Source organism: Lepisosteus platostomus, chromosome 23 (assembly GCF_059453375.1).
Source record: "Lepisosteus platostomus isolate fLepPlt1 chromosome 23, fLepPlt1.hap1, whole genome shotgun sequence".
Classification (NCBI taxonomy): domain Eukaryota; kingdom Metazoa; phylum Chordata; class Actinopteri; order Semionotiformes; family Lepisosteidae; genus Lepisosteus; species Lepisosteus platostomus.
Genome location: NC_142633.1, coordinates 493402 through 517588, shown reverse-complemented (window position 1 = coordinate 517588; position 24187 = coordinate 493402). Strand labels below are relative to the sequence as shown.

The window sequence follows — 24187 nt, the reverse complement described above, 5'->3', positions numbered from 1 at the left end:
AAAAGTTGTATTTATTCAATACCACTTGATAGTTATATTAATATGAAAACTTTTATTGTCCTTGTAGTGGTAACGGACAAAGCACTGCAACCAATGGTTAAAAGCAAGATCAGCGTATCACTTTCGGTTTGTTTCTTATATAGTGAATACATAAAAATAGTCCACTATTATAGCTTGTTGTTGGCTCTGGTGTGAATTTGTGTATCTGGATGTGGAAGTGATGGTCTTCTGATTAAGGATTTCTTCACGAAATTCTTTAAGTTAAACAAAGGAGAAGGGTTATTTTTACAATTGCCACTCCAAGATTCTGACTGATTTAATTCCCCTTCATTGAGCTGAAACAGATAAAGAAATCATGCAGTAGTTATATGTATTGGAAGGTACTCTGTTTTATTAACAGACACTCCCACTCAAATCTGTGTCATACAGTGATTTAGACATCTGTAATGTCATCCCCATTAAACAATGTGTTATCTCGCAAATCCTGCTAAATTAGAAGCATTGCAGAAGGTGATAAACTGTACATTATTTACTGTAGCGCAGTTGAGTTCAAAGAAGAAAGTCTGTGAAGCCCCCGTTTATTGGTACCAAAAACTGAAGAGACGACACAGTTCTGTACAGATTACAGAAAAGTGAATTCTGACACTCCACCAGACGTCGTATGTACTGTTTAACCATAGTCAAGGACTGATGCACTGTTCCCTTTTGTAACAGGGTAACTCCTGAAAATTAGACACAAGAGTATTATTGGACAATGTTGTGCAGCCCTGGCAGAATTTCTCTGTAAACTGAAGAGTTATAGAGGAGACACATTGTGCATCTCCTCTTTTTACACTTGTACGAACATTCCAATGTTAATGCAAGACATGGAAGACATTATTAATAACCTTTTAAATCTGAAGCTGTTAACTCTACTTCACACCTGCATCTCAAGATCATGGTTTCAAAATAAAAATAACATCAAATCTTTAATTGGATGCAAACATCATGATTGTTACGCAAGGATGTGAAACGTGACAATTTGTTAGTTACCACCAGGAGAAAAAAAAAGTGTATTTATTTGTGGCTGCTGCAGTTGAACCCTTTGCAATGGCTGGATAGTTAACACTTCCCAAATGCTTTGTCAGTCTGTCTGTGGGAGGAAGGGGGGAGCTCTCCTTGACAGCCAACACTCCTCCATACACTTAAGTGAAAAATTCATAAAAATGCCAATGTAAACGTCATATTTACAATTTTTTTTAAATAAAAATGGTTGTAAAAGTTCTCTAAAGCTTTCTCAGTCAAGAACAAGAATTCACATAGAGAGCATATGCATATGCATGCGTAGGCTGGTAAGGATCAGCTAAAAAGGGAAGAAAACGCTTTCAGAGAAAACAATGTTTCAGGTGTGAAGAATACATAGCCGCAATTCAATTGCAGCATAAATGTTTCCCCACACACCCTGCCCCCGCTACGATTGGAATTTACAGAAACAAAGCACTGAAAGCTTTACAGTAGATGGTCAGGTGTTTCGAAGATGTAGGGATAGTTTGTAATTCCGACTTTATGAACACACCTGGGATTCGATTAATTCAAAATAAGGTTTTGAAAATTGAACCAGGTACTAAATCTTGTTCATATAAAAGGTATATCAATGGGCAGAGTGATGGAGACTAAAATAAATGACAAGCACTACCAGCTTTCTTCCCTTCCCTCTGGTGCGAGGTGATAATGGCTAGTTTTGGCTGGCACAAAACATTCTCTCCCATTTTTAATCATTGTGTCTGAATCAAAGTGGGTGAGGATAGGAAGAGACAAAGAAAAAAAGTATATTCTGTCTTCATTTCAAATTAAATTTTACCTTCATTTTGTTACTTTATAAATTTGTATTTTACTTATTTTCTGATTGTCAGAGTCAACATATATTTGAACAAATCCTTGTAATTAGTATTTTTGCAAGATGTGGAAGAAGTGCAACAAATTATTACATTGTGAATTTTAATAGTATTGATTACTAATAGTTTATGCTAACACCTGACTTTTCTTATTTATATGTAAGTAAAATATTGAACTAAGTGTGACATTCAGAAAAATCAATCGAGAATAGGCTGTGGTATTTGTATAGAAGAAACTTTTCTAAATATTTTTTAAAAAATAGAAGCTGAAGAACGGTCTTAACGGTTAGTGGACAGTATGCTATTTTGTCAGCAACCTGCTGATCTGCTTAACACCTGTAGAAAACGATTTACTTTCTGTATGGAATGTGTTTTACTTTAACAAAACAAAAGTGTTTAAAATGTTTAAGAAATAAAAAGAACAGCTTACTCAAAGACTCTAAGGTGATCGCGTGGAAGAAAAACCACCCATTTTTCGTGCATAAAAAGTGTTTTTAACTGATTCATATATATAAAGTATTTTTGTGTTGATTTAAGTGTCCTGCATTCAGTTGTATTGCATGATTAACATGAAACAACTCTGGGTTATCATTATGATTTCTCTATTATTACCGAATCCCTCAACTTGTTCACTAGTGATTATTTTGGAAATATTTTGACATGTTCCTTTTAACCATATTGCTGTCGACACTGTTGTAATAAACAATGAAATGCTCAGAGTTTGTAATGTCAAGCATTCTGAATGAGTTAAACTTTGATGCAGTACAAATAAATGTATTTCCCACAAGCTATACTGTAGTGGCTTTAAAACTATACAACATCGTGCTGTATGCATGTGGCACGTCTTTGTTCAAGTTTTAAAACTACAGTATGGGAAAAACAAGTGTTAAAAAAAACAGGACATTTGATTGCTGGTTACCTTATGTTAAAGAGCAACAATGACAACAGAGCATGCTACTGAAAATTCATTCCCATCCTCCAGAACTGGCAAACTGTCTATTCTACATGTCAAACACAGCGGGGTGTAACACCTAGCCTAGCCTATGTGAAAGTACGGAGCTGCGTTACATAAAGTGGCTGCAATGGAATAGTAGTAGGTAAAAGTTAATTCCAAGTTGGAAAGAAAACACTTAACGTGTCTTCTCTATAAATCTTCAGTTTACAGACTGTTTAAAGTCAGAACTTTAGAATGCTTTGACTGATGCTTAAAAATGTAACAATGTGTACTGTGGTAAGAGCACAGAACATCTTTCCGCCTGTGAAAAGATTTGCATATGAAGTTTATTCTTATCTGTGTGAAAATAGGAAATACAGAGGGAGTTTCAGAAATTAAACAGAGGTCTGGAATACCCTGTCTCAAAAATAGACATTTAATAAATTGAAGGGTGTGAAAACAGTGACAAATCACCCCGACCAAAATACAATTTTAAAATACAAACAGTTTGAAATTATTAGTTGTTATTAATAAATCACTTAACTTTGAACATGTTGTGATATTTAGAAAAAACACAAAATGCAATATAGTGTCCATAATATTTACTATTTTAGTTTTTCAAAGAAATGTTTATTTGTTAAACCTCCACCATGCAAATCATATGCCAAAGCCATTACACCAACGTGCCACTTGACAACTTAAGGTATAACTAAAAAGGGCAGGCAAAATATTTCCAAGTAATTGTGGGTGAATGAGTCAAATTGATGCAGATATTTACAAAGAAAGTGGACTACGGTAATAATTTGAGCTATATAAAAATAAATAAATCCTTAAATATCATTATTAATTTCTTTAGATATACGATTCCATATTATATTCCCTATTAATCAAATTCTAAAAAGAATGCTTTTTTACTGCGATAACGAGCGCAAATATTCATACTGTAGAAAGGGTTAAAGCATTATAACTTTTTATAAAGTATATAAACAATATAGTCAGAAGGAGCACGTAAAAACCCTTCCAAAACAACCACAGTAAGTAACCAAACGAAAGACTTTGATGCTTAAAATGTTTATGAAGAAAGTGGAATACTGGTGTGTATTTTTTATTTAAACTACCAATACCAGCCATATACAGTTTACATAATATGTTTATATTCCTAAATTAATATAATTTATGACATTCAGGGACATTATGCTCCTGTTATTTTTGTGCTCAGTTACCAAAAATTCCCTTTATTTGCAAAATTCCATATTAATATTCAATATTAAGTAGATTTAAACATGCACAGTAAAGAGATTAAATGAAGCAATCGTTTCACTAACAACCAATGCACCACGAGAGCCGCCTATCGGTCATTTTGGCCAGCCAATCACATACTGTGGTATTTCGCGCTAATCTGAAGATAATTTCGCGCAGTACGGGGTTTTACAGTGCATTAGCTTCTGCTACAATATAAAACCTAATGCTATGTACCACCTCATGCAATATAAAAATAAAGGCCAGTTTTAATCCAATATATTTTTACACAGCATACACACATCCATAGGATGCATTACTTTCATTTGCTTGTACTTAAGTTTAATTTAATAAAGGTTTAATTGAAATACAAAGTTACAAACTGGGTCAGAAAACAGAAAAGAAGTCGAACACACCGAATACTACTGTTTACCTGTACAATCCCTGATGCTCGTATAACTAGTGTCACTACAATCCCTACCACACAGTACCTGTACATTACTGGATATCACTGTTACTTAAGAACATTAATGAATTGAATGCACTATTAATGAATGGAGTGCACTAAACCCAACTAAAAGGAGATAATTGATCAAGGAGTGGATGTTGTTTATAAGACACAATAAGAAAAGAAATATAGAACTCTTTACGCCACTGTCTTACTGTGCTGATGTTACATACAAAAGAGCACGAGTGCTCGCAGTACAACTTCAGGAGTAAAAGTTTAAATAAGTTTTAGGCTCTTGTGTAAATTTTCTCATTCTTATACTTTTTAAAGTTGCTAAGATACTTTTATGTTTGTAAAAATACAGTGCCCTCCATACATATTAGGATAGTAAAGTCAAGCACTTTAGTTCTGAGATGAGGAGATGACTGTGAGGCAAAAGTACAAAAGAACTCCAGTCTCCTTTTCTGGTTATTCGATTAACTTTATTAGCATTTAGTTTCATTAGCAGTGTGCACTGTTTAATTATCTTGCTGCATTATGAAGCACCAACCAATGAATCTGGAGGCATTTTCTTGTACACAGGCAGACAAGATGTTTCTGTACACTTTTAAAATAATTTTGCTGCTATAATCATTAGTTACATCATCAATAAAGATGAATGTGTCATTTTCTGAGGTGTCCATGCATACCCAAGCCATGACACCAGCTCTCCCATGTTTCACAGATGCATTGTCTGCAGTTTGTTCCTTTCTTCACAATTTCACCGTATTGCTTTTGTAGAGGTTTGTCTTTGTCTCATATTTCTGTAACCTTTTGTTCTATAACGCTTACTGGATAATATTTGTACTTTTTTAGCAAATTGTAATCAGTCCTTTTTATTTTTAGTGTTTGTGACAGGTTTACATCTTGTGATGTAGCCTTTTTAATTTTGCTGTCAGTCTTCTGTGAACAGTAGATTTTGATACCTTCACACCTGCACTGCAGAGGTTGGTGATATTGCACATATTGCACTTTTTACATGTTTTTTTCCAATACTGCAGTTGTGAGAAAAAGTTTGTAAACCCTTAGGAATGATATGGATTTCGTCATGAATGGCTCCTAAAATGTGATCTGATCTTCATCTAAGTCATAATAACAAAAATAAATAGTCTTAGAGAAAGATCACTTTATTGGCCATATACTGCAATTTCTTGCATTAGGAATTTGTCTTTTCACATACCCCCAACTTCCTCTCTATGAGACACACAGACAGGGAGAGAACCTGGGGGTCAGAGCGCAGGGTCTGCCATTTATACGGCACCCCTGGAGCAGTTGGGGTTAAGGGCCTTGCTCAGGGGCCCAACGGAGTAGGATTCCTCTACCAGCCACAGGATTTGAACTGGGAACCTTCTAGCCACAGGCACAGATCCTTAGCCACAGTGCCACCTACACACACAACATTTTACATTGCCATATCTTTATTGAACAAATGGTTTAAACAATCAAGGTCACTGATAGAAAAAGTATGTGAACCTCTAGGATAATGACATATTGAAAAGAGGGGAATCGGAGTCCGGTACACCCATCAATGAGTCAGGTGTTGGTTTGACCTGCCTTCAGTACAAAACTATCACACAATTTTGGTTACCTGCTCTTCACAGCAGAATTCTGTTGAAGTGCAATATGGCCTGATTAAAACAGATTTCAGAGGACCACAGAAGAAGAGTTTTTGAAGCTCATAAGACTAGAAAGGGTTATAAAAGGATTTATAAAGACTTGGGGCTCCATCAGTCCACAGTCAGACAGTGGGCGTCCTACAAAGATCAGTGCAAGGGCACGCCGTACAATCCTCAAACAAGTGACAAAGAACCCTAGGGTGACAGCTAAGAATCTGCAGGCATCTCTTGCACTTGATAACATCTGTCCTCATGAGTTTACCATAAGAAAAACACTGAACATTAGTGGTGTTCATGGGAGGTTACCACGGAGGAAACCACTGCTCTCAAAAAAAAAACATTGCTGACCATCTCAAGTTTGCTAAAGACCTGGATGTTTCACAGCACTACTGGAACAAAGTTCTATGGACAGATGAGACAAAAGTTGAACTTTCAAGTATATGTACACACCATTATGTCTGGAGAAAACAAAACACTGCATACCAACACCAAAACCCTATCCCAACTGTGAAGCATGGTGGAGGGAATATAATGGTGTAGGGCTGCTTTGCTGCCTCAGGGCCTGGACGGCTTGCAATTGAGGAACCAATGAATTCCAAGTTGTATCTGGAAATTCTACAGCAAAATGTCAGGGCCTCTGTCTGTGATCGAAAACTCAAAAGAAGTTGGGTCATGCAACATGACAATGATCCAAAACACAGGTAAATCAACAAAAGAGTGGCTGAAACATAAGAAATTCCATATTTTAGAATGGCCAAGGCAGAGTCCTGACCTCAATCGCATTGAAATGCTGTGGCGTGATTTGAAGCAGGCCGTTCAAGCAAGACATCCTAAAAATATACTGTACAGTACATGAAACAGTTTTGTATAAAGGAATGGTCCAAAATACCTTCTAACTGCTGCGCAGGTGTGTTCAGCAGCGTTTGGTTGAGCTTATTTGTCAATAAAGGAGGTTCCACTAGTTACAAAATATATGGGTTCATACAGGTTTTCCATCAATGACCTTGATTGTTTAAACCATTTTGCTCAATAAAGATATGGCAATGTATAATGGTGTTTATGTTGTTTGTTAAATACAAATATAATCTTTATTTATTATTATGACTTAGATGAAGATCAGATCACATTTTAGGAGCCATTCATGCAGAAATCCATATAAATCGTAAAGGTTCACAAACGTTTTCTCACAACTGTATATATTTATTGCTTTGGTTGTATTATTTATTATGTTGTAATGTACTGTCTACATTGTGTAGTGTTGTCTGTTGTACTGTGAATGTTCCGAGATCAATGCGAATACAAAATTCCAGTGTATATGTACGTATGGCAATAAACTCCGCTACTCTAATGTATTTCAGTCGCAGTTCTAGAGTTTTTCTTTACAAGTCTGATGATTAATCACCAACTGCAGTTGTTTTTCTCAGCCAATCTGGTTGTTGCCGATTGTTAAGTACATCAGTAGTTGTTGCCGATTGTTAAGGATTCCCCCTCACCAAGATATTCCAAATTATTCATTTTTCTACACCCATTTTCTGTGCTGTGGTTCCGATTATATTCCTTTGTTCTTTCAGAATCCAAATTGCTCATTTTTTTCCGCAGTCAGTTTTAACAGGAACAGATAAAGGTTTATTCCATGCTATAAGGAAAAGAGAGAGACAACATTTCTGTCACGCCCTCTGCAGCCAGAGGGCGCTCCTACCCTGTCCTGTCCCTAGTTTCCTGTTCTTTGCTGTCCTTCTGGTGTCTCTCTCTCTCTGGGGCAATATATTTCCAGGTCACTCATTCCCCTTTGCTCACCATTGATGTTCGGATGTCCTGAGACCCGCCTAGCACCAGGCCGCCGCTCCATCCACGGTTTCTATACGGCAATTCCTGAACTCTTGCGCTGCTGAGCTTGGGCTAACTCCCCATTCCGCTGCTGAGCACGGGTCTTTTCCGCTCTCCTGCTATTCCACGGTTCGTCACTTCTGACATCTGTGACAGAATGCTGAGCCATCTCCGACCTCGCGAGCGGTGCTTTTGTCTTTCCGCGGCTTTTTCCTTTTTCGCTGGGCTTTTTTTTTCAGCTCTTCTATACTAATCACGGGATGCTACTCCTGACTTCCGTGCCTGTGAATGGGTCATTTAGTGGTATGCCGTTCCGAAATCCGTTTACGAATACCTGGCTTTCCTCGAGTTGTCTCTCCCGGTATCTGTGATTGAATGTTGAGCTGGGTCTCCTATCCTCATTGGTGGATATCACTCCGGTCTTCTGTGCCTGTGAGTGGGCCCTGTGCTTGGCTTTCCTCGGGTTGATCACGATATCAGTGATAGGATGTTGAGTTTTTTTCCCGCTTTCCTATTCTTATTATGGGATTTCACTCCTGACATCCGTGCCTGTGAGCGGGTCTAGCACCTGGCTTTCCTCGTGTTGTCTATTCCGATATCAGTGATAGAATGTTGAACTTGTTTTGCCCAGTCTGTGGTATTTTTCCTGGGTTTTTGTGTTTTTGTTTTTGCTTGGTTTTGATTTTTCACTTCCTGGTTTCCCGTTCTCGCTGGTCCCCCTAACCTCTGTGTCATGGAACTTTTGGTTCCTATCTGTTTTTTGTAGTTTGTCACCCTGGTCTCCCAGGTTTATTTTTGTGGTTTGTGTTTGTATACTTGTATTTTTTGTTTTAAGCCTCCGGAGCCTCTACTTGACCCCCTCTTCCTCTACCCAATAAAGGTTTTACCTTTACCCAATAAAGGAGGCACTTCTCAGCCGTGACCTTCCAGAGGTTTCCTTTTAGTTAAATGAGGTTCCCCCGCCCCCAGTGCTGTGCAGCTCATTTATTTGTTGGGCTTCAGGAGCCACCCATGAAGGGGGGGGGGGGTACTGCCTCCAGAGGGGGCTCCTACCCTGTCCTGTCTCTAGTTTCCTGTTCTTTGCCGTCCTTCCGGTGTCTCTGTCTGGGGCTATATCTGTCCGGGTCATCATTCCCCTTCGCTCAGCATTGACGTTTGGATGTCCTGAGACCCGCCTAGCACCAGGCCGCTGTTCCATCCGTGGCCTTAGGGCATAGGTTTCTATATGGCAATTCCTGAACTCTTGCACTGCTGAGCCCGGGCTAACTCCCCGTTCCTCCGCTTTGAATAGGGTCTTTTTCCACTCTACAGCCATTCCACGGTTCGTCCCTTCTGACATCTGTGCCAGTTTCAGCTGTGGAACCTTCTACAGGTGTCAGCCAAAATGTTGCGTCTCTTTTTGTTACAGCATGGCTTTCCTCCCAAAGTCCAAAAAACATTCCAGTAGGTTACAGAATGAATGGGTGTTGTACTGGATAAAGTTGTTGAAAATGGATGAACCAGTGCATTTATAATTGTTAAAACATTCCAATTTAAATACAAAAAAGAAGATTGAATATCTTCAAAATGTGTTTACTTAACATATACAAACATTTTAAAATATTACTGATGTTTGTATGTGTGATCCTGTAGTGTTTCCAAAGTTGTTTAACAGATGTGTGTCTTGACAGACACATTGAAAGTTTAAACATTGCTTGAATTGCCTAGTTTTTCTTAAAAGAAAAGGATTCAGTGAAAAACTTATTAGAAACATTTTTGGCTTAAAAAAATAATCAGCTACAAAGTCAGAAGGCAATTGATAGTTAAAGCCTTTTTAAGAAAATGTAATTGTTTGCTAATGTTTTTTAGGCTGAAACAGCAACTCTTGTGGTTTTTGGAGAATTTTATTCAACCATTTACACAAATACATAAAAAACATACTGAAGTTATCCATTTGACTAATATCTGTTGTAACTTAATACAATGGCAAATACAACTGCGATTCTAATGTTTATCACTTAATATTGCGAGTCATGCATGGGTATTGTTGGTTGGGTGTACACTATTGCTCACAAGTTGAGTCTAAGCACAATGAAAGAAATATGCATGTGCTGTGCTGATGTTAGTAGTTTTATTACATTATCTCTCAATAGCATTCCTATTTTTTCTTTGGCCCTAAAAACAATTTCTTCACACAATGTACTGTAGTTTTAAAATGTCAGCCATGTGAATTGAATACACAAATGACTACAATTCCCGATGTCATACATGAAAATCATGTAAAGTAAAGCTGAATGTAAAGATGAAACAATAGCTAACAAGTCAATGAACTGCAGTATGATTAGTATACTGTACAAATATACTGTATAGACAGTATGATACCGTTTGGTTTTCAAGACACTACAGTACGTGTTTCTAATTACTTGCTGATTAAATTAACATTAAGGAAATAGATTTTAATGTGGATGTGCCTGAAAAAGCAGATCATGTTCATGAGTTATAATATTAAACTATTTTTCATATATCTAGTGGAGTAATTTTGCTTTGTAAAACACCCCTACTTTCTTTAATGTGAATCTAATTTTTAACATTCTATAATATATAGTATGAAATCAATAAAAGTAGAAACACTATACAAATTAAATTATATAACTGAAAATGATTGTCTCTACAGAGCTGAACATTGACCGGGAATTGAAACCAGGCATTTCACACAACAACACAGAATACTTCCACACATTAAATTCAACACAGAATTACTTCAACATTAAGCAATCACTGTGCCACTTGGTGGTTTTACGAAGAAGTGCAATCATGCATCAGATTAATTAAAAAAACATATGTATGATGGATTCTAGCACATAATTTGTAGTGTATTATGAATAGATTGATCTTTATGTGCATCATCAATGCAACAGGAAACACCTGACCAACAAGAAACACCTAGTGGTCAATTTGTCCCAATACTTACTGTATGCTCACCTGAAATCAGCTGATTTAACACAAAAAGTGCTAGTATTCTAAAACAGTACAACATATAAGCTGAGAAATACCCAGAAATAAAAGGTGACATGCTCTTTTGCCTCATACTTGTCCCAATTCTCTCCATACTTATGGAGGGCACTATATATTTCTTAGAACTGTGTCTACAAGGCTCTAAGAATGACCTAATTATGAAAAAGGCCTAACCTCACAAAGGTCTTTTTACACAAAGGGTTGTGGGTGTCTGCGACAAGTTACCCAGCCATATTGCCAAAGCCAATTCTAAAAAAGAATTCTATCAAATTAGCTACTGGCAGCAACATTAGCCAGATGGAATTTTTAATTGCAACTGTCTTATATACGTATGACTTTGTGTTACAGCTTTTGTAAGTGTTCTAAGATTTTTTTCCACTAATTAAATGAAAGAGACAAAACTCACATCTCCCTGTGCTGCTCGGCCAGGTGGTCATCAAAGTGTCTGTCGATGTCCTGGGTTTCATGGCGTTGTTGACGGTGTTTATTCCTCACGCTCAGGCAGATGGAGAGCAGCAGCATGGCTACACCCGCGCCCACCAGCACAAATGCCACTGAAGAGGTCTTGCCTTTAGTGTCCATCGAATCATCTACAGGCTTCCCACTGCTGCTATTACTACTAGCAGCACTGGAAGGCACGACACTCCACACAATCATCACAATGCCCAGGGCAATGAGGCCCACACCCAGTGCACACAGGGCATACTGAGATCCACTGGAACTGCCCCCATTGCTTGAGCTCCGTGACACTCTCCCACTCGGGCCACACAGACGCCCACTGGAACACATCGCTCATGCGTCAAGCCTCCCTCTGCCAAGCTGCAGCCTGTGGGCACAAGATGTAGAAAAATTACAGAAATGCGCTGTAGAAAAAACCCTTTAGCAGCTAACAGTTTTCCTTAAACAGACAAAGGTTTTTGAATCCTAATTTAAAGATGAACATCCTTGACAAGTTATCATTTTGCTACAGGAATCAATTTTTATTTCTGTACCCCTTCTAAGAAACTGCTCCAAGTGGCTCAATGCTATAATTTGCCAGAACAGGAGGGAAACATTTTGAGGTAGCCCCAAATGAAGAACAAAAGTATGATGGTGAAAGCTCTCAGGTGTCCATCAAGTCACAGTGAGCACTAGAGATGTGCAGTTCAGGTCTTTTTAGTTTACCAGTTCATGTCAATATTTTCATAAAACACCTAAAAATATAGAATACAGACAATTTAGTAGAGGAGAATACAACCACTTCGTCTTATACAGCTGTATACAGTATAAACTGTATTATACAGTTGAGCAGTGCCAGACACACTTATCATGGGAGGCACTGATGCTTGTTTAGGTTATGCAGGCAGAGCATTTGAGAAACATTCTTCATTAGTGGACAGCAACTAAGTCTGAACAGGGAATCAGGAAGTGGCTGTTGCTCATTGTCCAGGCACCTGACTTGTGTAAGTCATAGCTGTCAGTGGGCTACCGTTACTAGTTAAAAAAAAACATCTACCTAGTTGGAGGACTTAGTCAACTTTAAGATCCTACTCAAAGGAGTCTCTAAAGTTATGAGTTAAAAATTGTTAAAAATAATAAAATCAATTATTCATTTTATAAAACATTTCTTTTTTATGGGGGCACATAACTGTTATTCTATCATTACCCACAAGCTAAGACCTCTCACTGAATGAGTATATATAGAACTTATACTCCATTTTCCTTCCTAATAGTATATATAGTAGTGATTTTGATAGGACACCAGTTATGGGAAGTCCTGCTTCTGAACTGAATAGATTAGACTGGAGCTCATTTTGGGTTACAGGTCAACAGGTTTCACTAATGCCCTCTTCATTGTGCTTTCATCTGTAATTATTCCATGACACTATTCAAATACATCCATGGGGTGCACGTCAACTTACACGTCAACTCTCCTTTGCAACTTTTCTGTGTTCACATCATGTATCACACTGGATTCTCACTTCAGATTACTAGAATTAAGTCCCTCGATCCAAACTAGGATGTTGATTTTCCAACAAAGGATATACAAAAGAAATGGGAATGCTCAAAGTGCTTAATTTGTCAAAAATATAATCTCATGAAAAACAATAAAAAACAAAAATGTAGTGGGATAGGAATATTCAGAAACTAGAAAAGTAAATTTTCATGGTTAATGGGCAAGTGTTACAATGAGTGATGGCTCAAGTGGTCTATTAGAGCAACTTAAATGAAGAGAATCAATCATTCTCATTTGATGAGTTGAGTGCATCAGCAACCATAGCATGACATAGAAAGTTGCAATTTCCTAATTCACACTCAAGGGAGGATTCAGGTGGGAACATGGTGATGGATGCCTGCCACAGTCTGTTGGTGAACGTTTTGCTCTAACTTCTCCTTTTTCCCCTCACAGTTTACACAAGGGAAGTGATCCTTTGGAGCATTTACATGCATACAGAGAATTACTATTCATAATATTGCATTGATACTTCCTTATTTTCCCTAGTTGACTATGAGTTACCAAAGAATGAACGTAGTGCAGAATTTCAGGCTCACCAGGGTTTTTGTCTATTAGAGCAAACCTTTGTTTTAATGGACTTTACAAAATCTGGTAAGTTGTGGCTTTACCTGCAAATCGGACACTACTCTTTGTCTCTTTATACGTGTCATTTATCATTTGCATTCTTTTAACAAACATCTAAATAATATTCAGTACATTTTATTATCCTCCACCATCATGTTCAGTAATTACATGGGAGGTGTGCAATAAATAAAATAAAAATTACTTGGGTGCTTCCTTGACATGATTGAAATATGGGTTACTCACAATTGTCAGTGAAAAAGCACTGTGTAACAAAAGTGTAACTCAAAGTAAAATTGAGTGCATATTGTGTGCTGATAAACCATGGACCAGCACTACTTGCTCTTTATGCAAATGATGACACACAGGGAGGCAACCACTGAAGGGTGTGATCCACCAATGCCCACTGCAGCCTACTGGGGAACAGTCATACTATAACTCCCCCTTTTACACATATTCTCCTCTAAGAGGAGTGTTGACGTGTGCCCCCTCATCAAGGAACTTTAGAAATTCAAGGTGTTCAATATCATTTCCTTTCCCCACACTGAAGACCTCAGATTCCTTCACTTGCAGTATCCCAGGCTGGAATCCTGTACTCCTGATACACCACTTTCAGTATGATCACACAAGGCCTTTATCTTCTTACACCTTGGTCCTTTCCATGACCCTCAAGGCCCTAGTAACACTACTACTTGACTTGAACTTTATTGCCATATGTAACCGGTGCTGGTACAATGGAATTCTTACTTACAGAAAGTCTCTCAATTGTAAAACAAGTGTAAAAAACAACAAAACAAAGTGCAAACAGTGCATCAAGACAATGTACAAACAAACAATAGACAATGTGCAAGTAAACATGCAGACAGTTTGAATGTAAACAATACAGACGTGTAAACAATGACTGGAGACGTACAATAAATAAATTACAATGAGGTAGATGGTGATGGTGTAGGTGTGGTCCGAGGGGGATGGCTAAATGTGTTCGCCAGTCTCACTGCTCGTGGATAGAAGCTATTGAAGAATCTAGTGGTAAGTGTCCGTATGCTCTTATATCTCTTGCCTGAGGGCAGTGGGGTGAAGAGCTCATGCCCGGGGTGGTCACTGTCCTCTGTGATGGCCAGAATTCTACCACGGCAGCGGTCCTCATAGAGCTGTTTAATCTCAGTGAGACCGCAGCCGATGATCTTCTGGGCCATATTGACCATTCTCTGCAGTGCCTTTCTTTCTCGCGAAGAGGTGTTGCCATACCACACGGTGATCCCGTTGGTGAGGACGCTCTCGATAGTGCAGCGGTAGAAGTACTAAGCCCTTTGGTTGCAGTAACCCAGGCTCAGCAGTCCTTATAGCACTCAATCTTATCATAAGTCCCTTTCAGAAAGTAGCTGTGGAATGTCCCTCAACTTATTCATTGCATATTAGCACTCTACTGCTCACCATGCACATAAATCTAATGCACTCTTTACCTTACCTGTTGCCTGACATGACCAAGGTTGCTACTTTCAGGGAGCCTTCCCTTGATCATGATTCTCTCTCTAGGAGCCTTCCTGCTCTACAACACCACCGTCCTGTTGACAACACTCACAGGGCTCATTCGTGTCCTTCTGTGGATTCTCATTTCATGGAAACTCCTTTACAGTGGATATAAAAAATCTACACACCCTTATTGAAATTGCAGGTTTTTGTGATGTAAAGCCAAAAATCAAGATAAATCATGTCAGACATTTTTCCATCTTTAATGTGACCTTGCAACCAACACAATTCAAGAGAAAAACAAATAGATTATTATTAGGAAAAATGATTGAAATTAAAAAACCTACAACACCTTGGTTGCATAAGTGTGCACACCCTTTTATAATGGGGGCTGTAGCTATGTTCAGAGTTAACCAATCACATTCAAAATCATGTCCAAAAGGTAAGTAGCATACACCTGCCATCAGTGAAAGTGATTCTGATTAACCACAAATAAAAATCAGCTGTTCCTGTAGGATTTCCTTGAAACGTTTGTGGTTGCATCCTACTGGGATAGCCATGGTCCGCAAGGAGCTGACAAAACACCTACGGGATCTTATTCTTGAAAGGTACCGATCAAGAGAGGGGTATAAAAGAATATCAATGGCATTGGATGTACCATGGAGCACTGTGAAGACCATCATCAATAAGTGGATAAAATGCAGCACCACAGGGACATTGACAAGAACAGGACAACCTTCCAAAGGAGAAAACGTATCAGAGAGGCTACCAAGAGGCCTACAGCAACATTAAAGGAGCTGCAGGAATTTCTGGCAGGTATTGGTCACTCCTTGCATTTGACAACAATCTCCCATATTCTGCAAATGTCTGGGTTATGGGGTAGGGTGGCAAGATGGAAACCAGAACATCCAAACCTGTCTAAATTTTGCACAAAAAAAAATACATTCAGTCACCCTTATATGTGGGAAAATGTCTAATAAGACAAAGGTGATTTTTTTTTTGGGGGGTGCACACTTATGCAACCAGGGTGTTGTAGGTTCTTTTAATTTCCATTATTTTTCTTAATAATGATCTATTTGTTTTTCTCTTGAATTTTGTTGGTTGCAACGTCACATTAAAGATGGAAAAATATCTGACATGATTTATCTTGATTGCTGGCTTTACATCCCAAAAACCTGCAATTTCAATAAGGGTGTGTAGACTTTTTATGTTTTATACTTTATGTATGACTCTTATACCTAATGGAGTTGCCATGGGCAACAGGATAGGACCTAGCTATGCCAATATTTTTGTCGGCTGGGTAGAAGAATGCTTCTTTGGTTCCTATACTGGCTTTGTCCCTGACCTCCACAAGCGATACATCGATGACTGCGTTGGTGCTGCTACATGCTCTGATGACCAGCTAGAGCACTTCCTGCATCAATTCACTAAGTCTCACCCATCCCTCAAATATACAATTAACATATCTTCTACCACTTTTCCGTTCTTAGAAAAATATTTATCCATTAACCATCCATGACTCTCTACCTCGGTCTATTACAAACCCACAGATTCACACAGCTATCTCCTGTACAGCTCTTTTATCCCACTCACACCAAAAACTATCTTCCTTTTTCACAGTTCCTCAGGCTATGTCAACTCTACAGTGACGAAATGGATTTCCAGAACTAAGCACTCAAAATGCATTCTTTTTTTCCCCATCAACAGAGGATACCCTATCCAGGTTATCCATAGGGCCCTCACCCAGGCCAAAAACAGCCCTAGGATTATCAATTCGGTCAGGAACTCCTGGTCTCACAACTACATTCTCTTGGTGCTTCCCTACCACCCTAACACTTTCTATCCCCAGGACCATCATTAACAACTACTCCATTTTACAGGACGATCCATCGGTACCCTTTTTCCGACTGCCCATTCATTTCTTATTGCCGACCACCCAATCAACGTAAACTTCTTGTTCACAGCTCCCTTGACCGCACTCGGCAATCATCCCCACCAGGCACTTTCCCCTGCAACAGAACTCACTGCATCACCTGCAAATATATATGTAGCAACACGCTCATTCAGGGCCCCTCAGGTCAATTCCGGATCACCCCGATGACATCCTGTACCTCCAGCAACCTCATTTACTGTATCTCTTGCCAAGCTATCTACGTTAGGGAAACTGGAAGGAGACTAGGAGACCGCTTCAGAGAATATGTTAGGGCTATGAAGATGAAAGATTTCTCCAAGCCCATAGTTTCTCATTTCACCTCAGACGGCCATGATCACACTGATCTCTTTTCTCCATTCTGAAAGAAGGGTTTCTCAACTTCCACAGCAGAAACAAAACTCATCCTGAAATTAGGTTCACACCTTCCCCCTTCTCTCAATGATAGACTTATTTTCGTGTGATCTTCTCTGTTCTAATGCAGGTTTTGACTTCACACCCCTCTCCACTTTGTACTTCCTGAGTGGCCTCTCTGCCTCTCCCACCTCCTCCACTTTTCCAGCTTTTGTTCTCCTGTGCTATTTATCTTTGCCGTCTACCCTATCTTTCTCACACCTGAAGAAGGCTCCATGGCCGAAACATTGTTTCCTTTCTTTACAGCATGGAATAAACCCGTAACCTGTTCCTTTGCAGCCTACGCATGCTGACGCAACTACCTACTTGAACTACTCTTATACCTATGGCTACTAACTCACTCAGACTCCACCAGGCAGCCCCTGGGCATTGTACTTGTCCACAACTCTAGCACCTCCACCCTTGTGCTACAAGGCTGTGTTTGAAGAAGTGTTCACACCCATAACTCACATAACACACAGCCACCAACGCCTCAACATTGCTTCTCCCAGGCTGTCCATTCACAGCTCTTGACACACCCTTGTGCCTATCTTGCTTTCCTTGCTTTCTTAACACTCACACATTGGTGGTGACCCTCACCTATATTACAAACAAAGTTTGGCATCATCAAGACACCAGCTCACAGGTGGACGCGGCTCATCAATCATAATAATAATAATTGCTTACACTTATATAGCGCTTTTCTGGACACTCCACTCAAAGCGCTTAACAGGTAATGGGGACTCCCCTCCACCACCACCAGTGTGCAGCCCCACCTGGATGATGCGACGGCAGCCATAGCGCACCAGAATGCTCACCACACATCAGCTATCAGAGTAATGTAGCCAATTCATAGAGGGGGATTATTAGGAAGCCATGATTGGTAAGGGCCAATGGGAAATTTGGCCAGGATGCCAGGGTTACACCCCTACTCTTTTCGAGAAACGCCCTGGGATTTTTTAATGACCACAGAGAGTCAGGACCTCGGTTTTACGTCTCATCTGAAGGACGGCGCCTGTTTACAGTATAGTGTCCCCGTCACTATACTGGGGCATTAGGACCCACATGGACTGCAGGGTGAGCGCCCCCTGCTGGCCCCACTAACACCTCTTCCAGCAGCAACCTTAGTTTTTTCCAGGAGGTCTCCCATCCAGGTACTGACCAGGCTCACACATGCTGAGCTTCAGTGGGTTGCCAGTTGTGAGTTGCAGGGTGATATGGCTGCTGGCTAATAATAATACTAGCCTAGTAGACCTGAAGCTGGCTCATGCTATTCAACACCCTAGCCCACTGTGTTTCAGAAACAAAGGCCATCTTAAGTAAGAACTCAGACATCAGCGCTTTCTAGAAAACCCTAAGGTTTTCAGAGCCATGTGTACACAAGCGGAAGGGGTGGACAGATAATCGAAAAGATATGTGGGACAAGTTGAGAACAAAAAGTTAGCGAATGCATACAGTGACAGTGAAGTCTAAACTGGGATTTTTTTCTAAAACTTTCTTGGGAACAACGTCAAATAAGAACAATTCCAAGCATTTTATTTTTAATAAGGTCAATTAAATTCTAACCTGCCCTTCTACATCTAACAAATTTATAGTTTTTAATTTAAAAAAGTATTGAGACAATGGCTGACAGGTGTATCTTGTTGGTCAAGTGTGTCTTATCGGAAGCGTAGAGATGTAATATCTTATTAACCTGCCTATTCAGAGTCCGCAGTCAAGCTACATAATTAAAACCAAACAAAAGCAAGAAATTTGGTGCATAAGCACTCTGAACTAGTAGAATTTACAGATCTGTTTTAGGGCTATTCATTTAAATGTAACAGGGCCCTGTGTATTAGCTATATTTTTATTGTGGGTATTCTTACCACAAGCAAAATGTAAGACAGGCAGCACTTCTAATTTTTGCACTAGACAAAGCAACCACCAGATGGCCCTAAAACCTATGAGAATGTAAAACTGCAAAAGAAAACCCTTCCAGAGTTTAATATGTCGTACAGGTGTACTCCTGTACTGCTGAATAAAGTACTACATAATTTTTCTTATGGACTAGTGTTCCTCATAGAAATGCCTTCTTAATTTGCCAGAAGAGTCTCTGGACTCTATATCCATGGAAGTGTTTCTGGCTGTTAGGAAAGGCTTATTAACCCAGGCAGCAGGCCAAGGACAGACTTAAAGTTATACCGACCTCTGACACCGCATTGTCCTACACGGTATTCCAGGTTCTCTGAACTGCAGAAACTCAGACAGGTGAGTTTGGATATTTCAATCTCGTATACCTGATTTTGCATACAGGTGTATAAATGTGTCTATTTAAACACAATCATTTGTTTTAGATCAGAACTTTAACAGGGCTGTCTCTAGAAGAGCTTAAATCTGGTTAAACCTGCCTCCCTACACTGACTAATAGTACCCCAGAGGGTGAACATCTTTCATTTATTTTGTTTCCTAATGTAAAAAAACATTTTCTGTTTCTGTTTCTTACACAAGGCAAGCTTAGCAATTTTCAGTGCTTCTAATCTCCCATTTACATTAATTTGACTTTCTAAGTCACCTTGGCGACGACTATCAGGGATTCATGCCACAAGAAACAATTGAAAAAGGGTGTATTAGATTTTTTTTATAGTCCTCGTACATCCAGTAGCATCTGACATGCCTAACTGAAGCATTTGTATGTATAGTAACGTGAAGAAAATATTTTTTTAAACAATTTTAAAATGCCATCTCCATTTATCTCAATAGCAAAAAACAATTCAAGCAGCTACATTCTGTTTCCTCATGCCTTTTACAGAAAAATGACAAAGGTTCTAAACTGGCAGATATAAAAATATTTTCCTTCATAAAGAAGGATGTGAAACAACAAAGTGGGATAGTTTGTTAATTTAGTAATTAAAAATTATAATTGTATTTCTATAGTGAATTTTTATTTCAATGGATGTCAAAGTATTTTACATATAGATGAGGACCATCTTCACCCACCACATAAGTGCAGTACCACCCGGGTGACTCTGCAACAGCAGCTCTTCTACTGTTGGAGATGCTAGAAAGGGTAGAATTTTAGGAAGGCTGTTTTTTTCAGGTCATAGAGTGAAAAATCAAAATACAATGACCAACAATCAAAACATTTGCCCAGCAATAAAATTGGTTACATCTTCAGTTATTTTAATCACTTCCAATTTAGTTAAGATAAGATCACTTTATTAGCCATATACAATATCTTGCATTAGGAATTTGTCTCTTTGCATACCCCAGCTCGGTCTCGATGAGACACACAGACAGGGACAGAAGCTTGGGGTCAGGTTAAGGGCCTTGCTCAGGAGCCCAACAGAGTAGGATTCTTCTGGCAGCCGCGGGATTTGAACTGGCAACCTTTCAGCCACAGGTGCAGATCCTTAGCCACTGAGCCACCACTCCACCCTAGTTGGTACTCTTATCGATTTCCTTGCCTTTCATTGCATCAATTCAAGAAACATTTCACTTTTTTGGCCCACAATAATCACACATAAGGTAGATATTTAACAATTAATATCACACAGCAATCACATGAACAAAGAGGGAGCACTACGAAACAGAAAGATGAAGCTTTGTTTTACTCAGAGCATTTGGTACTTCCCAATACCAGGATGTTGGTATTCTCAAAATTCTTTGGGGTGAAAATATGTCTGTATACTGTTTTGGGAAATTGGGTATTTACAGATTTAAAATAAAGGAATAGTGTATACTCACCATCTTAATAAGAGTTAAAGTTTGTAGTTTACAGACTAATATCATTTAACAGTAACATTGAGGCTAAATAGCTCAGTGCACATATTTATGATCTCTTCTTCCACCCGCCAGAAAAAAATAAAAGCTTTCACAATCTCACAATGCTCTTGACAACTAAGTACTCTTCTCCAATCACTCCCATTGTAAATACCAACCCCACCTTCTAGTTCTGGGGTTCTTAACCCAGGAGGGTCACACAATAGGCAACAAAAACAGAATCAACCAAAGGTTAACACACACTAGGGTGGTAAATGGGACACATACACCCCGTTCAGGGTGTTTACACATCAAAGGACAATAATGGAGGTAAACAATTAACTATTATACACCTGCACTGTAAAGACCGTGCAGTGATTTCCTAATGTGAGCCCACAGACCATCCCCCAGACACAACTCCCAGCCTGCTTCGCGGTGCACCCAGCGAAGGTGCTACATTTCTGTTGGATGGGCCACGTTTGCATTTACTGTATATTTGTAGCACTTTTTTGTGCAATGTAGTCATGATAAGCCTAGCAATGGAGCTTTTTTTTTTTAATAGGTGACACTGGAAGAGTGAGAGCTAAAGATAATGTGGAGAAACACACAGCAGCAAATTCCAAACAGAAAATGAGAAAATACAGGAGCATGTAAGATGGTATCTCCACATACAGAAAAGCAGGAAAGCATTGTTTTGCTCCAGTTTTCAAAGATATTTTTAATTTATCCCTTAAAAAGGCTAGGCAATGTTTTTATTACATTTCAAGATTATAGTGAATCAGCAATGACGACTGCATTTCTAATGAAATGAAACTACCAAGTAAACCACCAATTTACATCACAAAAGAGAAAGTTTCAATGTATGCATTGCACCATATTACTGTTAATTGTCTGTGATTCAAAACAAGGCACCAAAACTTCCAGTGAGGCAAAACTGGCCCTATTGTATTGCAAACATGCTTTAGACCAAGCAAATTTAGCTACTATATTAATTTTAAATATTTTCATGAGTATAGCAAAAGTGCTCTATCATTTGCATCTGTGGTTATTTTATTGTAAATCACACCTAAAGGACACCTAAAGGAGACATTCTAGCAGGACCTATTTTGGAGGACCTGCTGCACCATAGTCTGTACCATTGACTAAACAGCTAATTTGAAAGAGCGCAATTGAACTGAATTCAACATATCGACTTAGAGACAGTTTTGCCAACCAATACGAATTACTTTTTACTTCAGCATGCAGATGAGCATGAAATAATATCTGGGATGAAATGTTTAATGCACAATTTATACATATTGGATCATACATTATATTGAATTTCATCGAGAAATGTGTCAAAGGTACCAAGATTGGTGCCCACGTTTATTACCCATTTCTTGCCTGGATGTACATCCCCTGGAAAAGGATAGTTTGAATATCTGCCGATTCGATCCTCTGCTTTGTGTATGACCACTATGTCCTGAACTGCCAAATTCTTGACAGTGAGGCATTGTTTAAAATATATATGAGAGTTCAAAAAGACAAAAAAGGATTAATATTGTTAGAAGACCATGTTCCCATTCCTCGTTCGCTTACAGCAGGAAGGGCCACTTTTACATCACTATTTGCGCGATTTACAGATTCTGCATTATTGGCTACTGGACTTCCTTTCTGATAGGAAGCAGGTGGTGAAGCTCAAGCCTAAGCCTCTTAACCTGAGCACAGAAGCTCCTCAGAGTTGGGTACTATCACCTCTCCTTTACTTAAATTATTGTATTTCACATTTCTGCAATTTCCCTCACGGGATCAATAAAGTATCTATCTATTCTGATTCAGTCAAATGTTCGAGTGTTTGAGTTCACTAATGATGATGATGAACTCATAGCGCTCATCACAAACAGTGATGAGTCTGTACAAAGGAATGAAGTAGCTGAATTAGTTGAAAGGTGTAGCCTAAACAGCCTGGAACTAAATGTCAGTAAAACACAACTTACAATAGGATTTAGGCAAAACAAGAAAGCACTGTCATCACTATAAATCAATGATCAGATTTTACAGGTGGTAGAAATTGTTAAGTTTCTCAGTACCACCATCCCCAGCTCTCTAAAATGGAAGGTCAACACATCTATTAAGTGTCACAGGAAGCAATGACCCTCTTCTTGACAGACTTTTACAAAGGGGTTGTTTTTGAACCAGACAGGTAACAGTGTATTGGATAAGCTGTAGAGCAGGGAGATCACAACAGGCCAAATCAAGTGTGATCAATAAAGCCAAAGGAAACATCAAAAACAAACAAGTCCATTCAGGAAAAACTGAAACATGGATGGAGAGATGGCTATGATGTTTATCAGAAGAAAGGCAAGATAGGTATAATGGGGCAGATCTATTTATCACAAATAACCTGCAAACTAGAGAATTAAAGCAAATGGCAACACTAGAAATCAAAGCCATAACCTGTGGTTACAGCTCCCCTAATTTAGACACAGTTGTATTACCAGATTAAAGGTCACCCATTTTGACCTATGCGATTTATGGTTTAATGAAGAAATTAAAAGAAATGAATATGAACTCTGATATAGTATAGTATACAGAGAGAAGACAGTACACAGAGCTACAGGTACAACTGAAAACAACACCAAGAGACAAAAGTATTGTAGTACTTCATCCACTTTTTCTATAACAGAAACAATTTATACTGTTTACCAAATAATAAAGGATTAATACTATATTATGAAAAATTAATAGGGAATGTGTTATGTAAATTATATAACCATTTCACACAGGTTTTTGCAAAATACAATATCCCAAGAGGCTCTGTAGTGACTAATTTCAACTGACACTGAGATATTGGAGGACCTAGGACTAACAAATCACTGGAGTCTGGCAATATTTTCTCAGTTGTACTTAAGGAAATGAGAGATATTATTCTTAGCTAAAATATCCTGATAAAGACCTATCACTATGGGTAGAAGTAATACCTACAATTTAGAAAACTGAAAATGTAACATCAATTAAAAAGGGGACAAAACTGAATCACTAAACTATACATCAGTCAGTTTTACCTAAGTTACTGGTTAAGTTATGGAAACAATAGTTAGAACTGAACTTGAAGAATTCTTTGAAGAAAAATAACATTTTAAAACAAC

At 38.7% G+C, this 24187-nt stretch overlaps 1 protein-coding gene across 1 annotated transcript in view; it reads right to left on the bottom strand.

Annotated features, from left to right (window-relative positions):
* tmem51b (transmembrane protein 51b) overlaps window positions 1-24187 on the bottom strand; it is a 41754-nt gene that overhangs the window by 4030 nt on the left and 13537 nt on the right. Inside the window, exon 2 of the mRNA XM_088617018.1 lies at window positions 11378-11797. Coding sequence (XP_088473144.1) covers window positions 11378-11760 — 383 coding nt within the window. The 5' untranslated portion in view covers window positions 11761-11797. The remainder of the gene's footprint in view (window positions 1-11377; window positions 11798-24187) is intronic.